The sequence below is a fragment of the Pyxicephalus adspersus genome, chromosome 9 (assembly GCF_032062135.1).
Source record: "Pyxicephalus adspersus chromosome 9, UCB_Pads_2.0, whole genome shotgun sequence".
NCBI classification, from domain to species: domain Eukaryota; kingdom Metazoa; phylum Chordata; class Amphibia; order Anura; family Pyxicephalidae; genus Pyxicephalus; species Pyxicephalus adspersus.
In genome coordinates, this window is record NC_092866.1 from 40,560,899 (window position 1) to 40,566,898 (window position 6,000).

At 37.3% G+C, this 6,000-nt stretch overlaps 1 protein-coding gene across 1 annotated transcript; it reads left to right on the top strand.

The window, feature by feature from the left end:
* Positions 1–38: 38 nt before the first annotated feature.
* TMEM80 (transmembrane protein 80) lies at positions 39–4,939 on the top strand. Its single transcript, XM_072421665.1, has 5 exons — positions 39–368; positions 1,665–1,681; positions 2,461–2,554; positions 3,603–3,695; positions 4,613–4,939. Exons 1-5 carry the CDS (start codon positions 350–352, stop codon positions 4,816–4,818), a joined length of 429 nt encoding a protein of 142 aa, XP_072277766.1. The 5' UTR covers positions 39–349; the 3' UTR covers positions 4,819–4,939.
* Positions 4,940–6,000: the final 1,061 nt, after the last annotated feature.

The following is a 6,000-nucleotide window of genomic DNA, read 5'->3' on the forward strand; positions in this document are numbered from 1 at the left end:
CTCCGGGCCCGATTGTACACACCCGAGCGCCAACACCTTTTGCGCATGCGCAAACCACTTGTTCCCTATTGGAGAAGGTTGTGCTTCCGTAACCTGAGATTTTATTTTTTAGTTAAAATATCTTGTTTAATATTTATTTATGCTAAATTGCTGTCTCAGTGCACGTTATACTCTTGTCTCAGCAAATCTACATACGATAACATACAACGTTTTATTCTCACGTGAACGAAGAGCTATGCAAAACAAAGCCTGCAAGTTTGCCCTCATTAAAGATGGCTGCCTCGAGTATTGGCGGCTACTGGTGACTAAGTGGCGGAAATAGCCGAGAATACTCGATTTCAGCAGAAAGATGGCGCTGTCCAGGAGAGGTACGTGAAAGACGCGTTACCATAGTTACGGCAATTTTCCCCAAAAAACTACCCATAGAACCTTAATTTTGGTTTGTGTAAAGGTGATAGAGGCTAAATAGACACTAAACATCAAGTACAGAAAACACTGGGCTGTATTACTTCACTGAAAAGCTATGCTTGCTAGTAACTATGGACCCAATAAGGGAAAGTAGTTATAAAATACCACGCTGTTATTAGAATGTGTATGGTCACGTGTTTTCATTCAACCAACAGAATTCCTTGCATTACAGTAAAGGTTATCACTGATATTTATAAAGCAGTGAATGTGAAACATTCCCTGCTTTCCTGCTCCCAGACCCAAACCTTGCTGCCTAATGTCTTAAGCCCCGTACACACACATTTGCAGTTATCGTCATTGGAAATAATGACGAAGGAAATAATTTTTTATGATGGTTTATAGCGACAAAGAGTGACAGATGAATGAACAAGTGATGTACACACAGCCCCATTCTGTTCTATCGAGAAGGAAGAATGAACAAGCAGCACCCCGCTGTGCACTCCAATGACTTGTTCATGGATTCATCAATGATGTCAGTCAACCTCTGTACACATTGTCAGATTCTCGCCTTAGACAATCACAACCATTTCTATCAGGAGAAAATCATCTGATGTGTTTACAGCTGTCGTCCGACGCCATTCATAGATCCATCTCTCCATAGAACACAACCAATGCTGTGTGTACAGAGCTCATTTGTTCATCTGTCACTCCCTATTGCTGGAAATGATCAAGAAAGATTGTTTCTAGCAACATAAATGTAATGTTTGGTAACCTATCACAAACCCATCACCTTACCATCCAGGTAATAAAATCTGACCTCACTCTCAGGTTTCAGCATGCTGCCTCTTCCCTGGGTAGGACGGCTGTCCTGGATGGCATTTACTCCATGTGGCCCAGTGCTCAGTCACCGCCATACTCACTGAAGACATGTCCAGTGCCAATAAATCTGGAGTCAAGGGATCAGACGCCATACTGCATCTCCCTGCCATCATAACCAGATATTCTCATGCCAGGTTCACTTCTGTATGGTATAACATCACACACATTGCCACACATGTGACCAATATACCTAATTGTATGATGATAAACAAAACACAAAGACAATGCACAGCCTTTCTTCAATGGTATCACAATGGTATCGCTACCAAATAAATGTGAGCCAAGCCTCTATCTCCATGATTTACTATATTTATCAGTTACCAGAGGTAAAATCTTTTCTTTAACCAATGATTCTTTTTTTGTTTGTTTTTTTACAGGAAAGAGCTCCCTGGTTGTATCCTTCAGACTTCATATATTATTATTTGAGTCCTTTTTAATTTGCTTGAACTTTGTATTTTTTAAAAGCACATTCTATAATGCATTATCTGGATGTAATTTTCCCCCTTAAATATCTATTGATACCTTGACTGTACCTCATTGATATTGTAATGATTTAAAGTAAACCTTTACTTCCGCAGAGCCCCTATTCCTCTGGCGCTGTCCTTGTTTGGGCTCCATGCCATCCTGTGATCCATCTTCATCAGGACATGGAGGAAGCAGCGATCGAGTGATGTAGCCTGCTGTAAATTGGGGAAAAAATAGTGCCAATCTCACTGCGCCCTGTGCTTTAGTCTGGACAAAGGAGGAACCCAGGATGGCGCAGGACCCAATCAAAACAGCCCTGGAGGGATCTTCAGAAGTAAAGGTTTTTTTAGTTTAGTTCCGCTTTAAGACTTATATGGACACACATTGTTGTTGTGTGTTTGGAACATACCTCAAACTCAGGTAGGGAAGGATTTCACCAAAATGGGCCCCAGGCACATAAAAAATAGGGCCCCAAATACACTGCATTCCAGCTCCCTGCACACCTTGCCATTCTGGCATTAACCAACATATAACCATATTGCAATCTTTGAACGCAGATCAGCAAAAATCGAATTGACTTTATTACACCAGGACTCATGGCATTGGAGAGGCTGTGTTTGACTTCCAAGCTCTTTTCAGAGGAGAATCCAGAAAATGTTATGTGCAATATTTTCATATTTGTAAAATACTTAACATTATTTATATCAGCTGTCATCTGTTCCACTCCAGATCCTACTTCATGTCAATGTTTTGTATTATGTGTTTTATTTTCTTGCTACACTACTTATGATCATCTATAAAAGTAAGTAAATCTTTTGTTTTATGGAAGTAGCTAATTCTATCAAAAAATATTGGAGATTACCATGTGTTAACATGTAAAAGAAGCTAGTAGGGTGTCAAAGAGATATTTATTTTAAACTCTACACTATAATCTTTACAAGGTGACAGATTTCCTAATTCTATGTACAGGCTGGTGGTGAGGTTGCAATGAGGTTACTGCTTCCTCACACCCCTGAAACAAGCCCTCAGGTCAGACACTTTGGGCCTGATTTTTTTAAACCTCACCAAGGCTGAATAGGATACACTTTCATCAATGAAGCTGGGTGATCCCAATCTTGATGGCACCCAAAATTATTTTTTATTAAACATTTATTATATAGCACAAACATTACGCAGAGCTGTACAATAAATAGGGTTGCAAATGACAGTTAGATACAGACAGTGACAGAGGAGGAGGAGACGACCCTTTAAGCTTACAATTTAGAAGGCGGAGAAAGTATCACACAATAGGAGGGGAGATATGTACTGGTGGGAAGTAGTGAGGGATTCAAGAGACAGAAGACGGGTATGCAAGTTTGAAAAGATGGGATTTGAGTGCTCTTTTAAAAGAGCAGAAGATAGGGGAAAGCCAAATAGGACGGGGCCAAACTGCACCTTTGAAGCACCCTACAGTGCGCTGTGTGTGTTATGGCACTGCCACACGTTGCCTTGTGCTTCATTAATTTGTTTCTAAAACACAGTGGTAGGTTCAAAGCCTTAGAAAATCAGCTACAATATGTTTTTTCACAAAAATATCTACATGTAATTTCAAGGCTATGTCTATTTTATACAAAGTTATCTGGGACAGTGATCTGTTTTATCCATGTTGGGACATTTCTACTTCTACTACCTGTTTCTAGTCATTGCTGTTTATAACTAACTATTCTCTAGCAAAGCAACCACATGCTTGTAGGAGCTGCCTCCAACCCTTACATGGAACATAATAGCCATTTTAAATTAAGTTTAGGAGTAATATAATTTACTATATTCATAATTTATTAATAATATTATCATGTTTTTCTTAATGGCAGGTCAGGAATTCAGTTACCCGGACTCTAACTTGGCTTTAGATCTCGGTCTCTTATTTCTTATGGCAATCCTTGAGTCTGTGCGGTTGTACTTGGGTAAGTAACAAGATATCTCAATATTAAAGCAAATTTGTAGAAAACAATGGGACGTTTAAGATGCATTAACAAGGGTAGTAATTCTATAATTAATTTATTTTGAAAACATAATAAAATACAACAATCCTGTGAACATTTCAAAAGTCCATGAATATGCATTAAATATGCATTAAATTATTAAAGATTTTTTACATATTGGGTATAATACTTGGTAACGTCAACACGTTTGTGGTAATTTAAACGTATCACCTCTTCTTCAGGAAGAGACAGAGAGTTGTCACTTTAGTTGAAACATGAAATCTCAACCACGATAAAGACACATATCTAGTATGGTTAAACTCATCCAAGTCTTAGGACAACCTTTGTCCAATATTTAGTTGTTATGGTGCTGCTAGGAAGAAAGCTGACATTTGCTGATATCTGTGCATATGTAGATTCATAGATTTAATCTCTATGTGTGAAATACACTCAGAAAGGAGAAGTAGAGGCCTTTGTTTGTACAAAACCATGTGTTAACACTTGAGGAATCTGACCTGTGATCTGTCTTAACTTAAATACCTCTTTCTGAAGAGTATACAATATATTTACATATATACAATATATATAATTCTCACACAAGCCATTATGTAATTAATTGTCCCACTCCTTTACATTTCAGTTTGCATTCAGATTTACAATTTTGGTTTCTGATTTCTGCTTCTCTAAACATTCAGATACACTGGGGATGAGAATTGAAGATAAAATGTGTATATGTTTCCTACAGCACAGGTTTCCAGCTATTATGGATTGTTGTAGGCAGCACCAGCCTTTTCCTGGTTTTAAACAAATAGCTCCATTCTTGTCCTGAAAGCTTGTATGTGTTTAGGACTTTAGGTTTTAACAATTTTTTAACACTCATATTATTTAATTTGTTACAGGTACCATGGGCAATTTGACAGAAGAAGAACTTCCCTTAGGATCCAGCTTGTTCCTCACTCTTGGCAATGTTCTTCTGTCTGTATATTTCCTGGTGTGGGAGACATATGTTCTAAGAGCAGATCTCATCATAAATGGCATCTTGTTCGTTCTTTATGGTCTGGAAGCAATCCTGGAAATGTTCACCATTGCTACATTTTTCCGTTAACACCAACAGCACATTGTAGTATTGTAGTAAAGACTCTGATGTTTGTGGCAGCCCTGTGGCGATAAAGACAGATGGAGAGGAACTTCACCCTTTTTTTTAAGAAATGTTTTAAAAAAATATTATTTTTCGGAGTGATGAGATCCCCGTAAAATATATTTTACCTAATCTAAAATTTTAGCCTATCGAACCCATTAATCAGCTTCGATAAAAATACAGGTCGGCGTGCTTATGGCAACGGCGGTAAATTTTAAAACAGGTCCATAAAATTAATATTATCTAGGATTTTAGACATTTATCCCTATCACGGCGGCTTGAAGGTGTGTATTATAAAGGATTTAGGTTACATTTAAATTCGGTGAATGGTGAAAAAAACACATTGCAAGCCTACATTTTATAACTAAAGCATTGCACAACAATAATTCTGTTTAGACTTGTTATACTAGTTGTCTTTACCAATAATTAGTTGTAAAAAATGTAAATTTATGGAATTTTGATATTTATTTTTATACCAATTTTGTACTCCACTTTTATTGGATCCTTTATTAAAATTGGGTTGTAAATTTTTCTGTGAATAAATTACCTAATTATATTTGGAAATAATATCCTGTTAAGATGCATTATTACTGCAAAGTATAAGTATACAGAGCTTCAAAGATTAAAGCCCATAAATGGGGTGTTTTTAAAATGTTCCCAACTGGTGTTATATGAATATATGTTATATAAATACTTACCTGATTGTTCTCTATCTTCTTTAAAAAATTGCAGTACATGTGTAGTACATTGTATGATCGTTGGATATTCCAGGTATCCCAGCATCCCCTGAGGCTGCTGGGACTGAATGAATTCTTGTATGCATGTATGGGAGTTACATCATGCCAGCCCAGAAAATCAAAATGTCAGAGTATTAGAAAACCTGGAAGAGAAGAAGATAGTGGCACCTGCGACAAGAAGGGGGCAAGGAAGTGTATTAAAAAATTGTGATCAGGCAAGTATGTTTATTTTAGTTCAGAAATTATATCACCTGTCCCTCCTGCAATAAAGGACCTGTCTGGTCAAATTTTTACAAATTAAGCTGAAGTTCTGCTGGAAGGGGATCTACAAGACGATAATAGAGTACATAATGGAGGTATGTTTTCTCTGCCTTCTCTTATGCTTTAAAGCTATGTAGTAACTGTACTGCAT

What these genes read in the sequence shown, in the direction of transcription:
- TMEM80 (XM_072421665.1), top strand. An exon ending in ACTTATGATCATCTATAAAA is followed by an intron (nt 2,555 to 3,602) that starts GTAAGTAAATCT and finishes TCTTAATGGCAG; the next exon opens with GTCAGGAATTCAGTTACCCG. An exon ending in GTCTGTGCGGTTGTACTTGG is followed by an intron (nt 3,696 to 4,612) that starts GTAAGTAACAAG and finishes AATTTGTTACAG; the next exon opens with GTACCATGGGCAATTTGACA.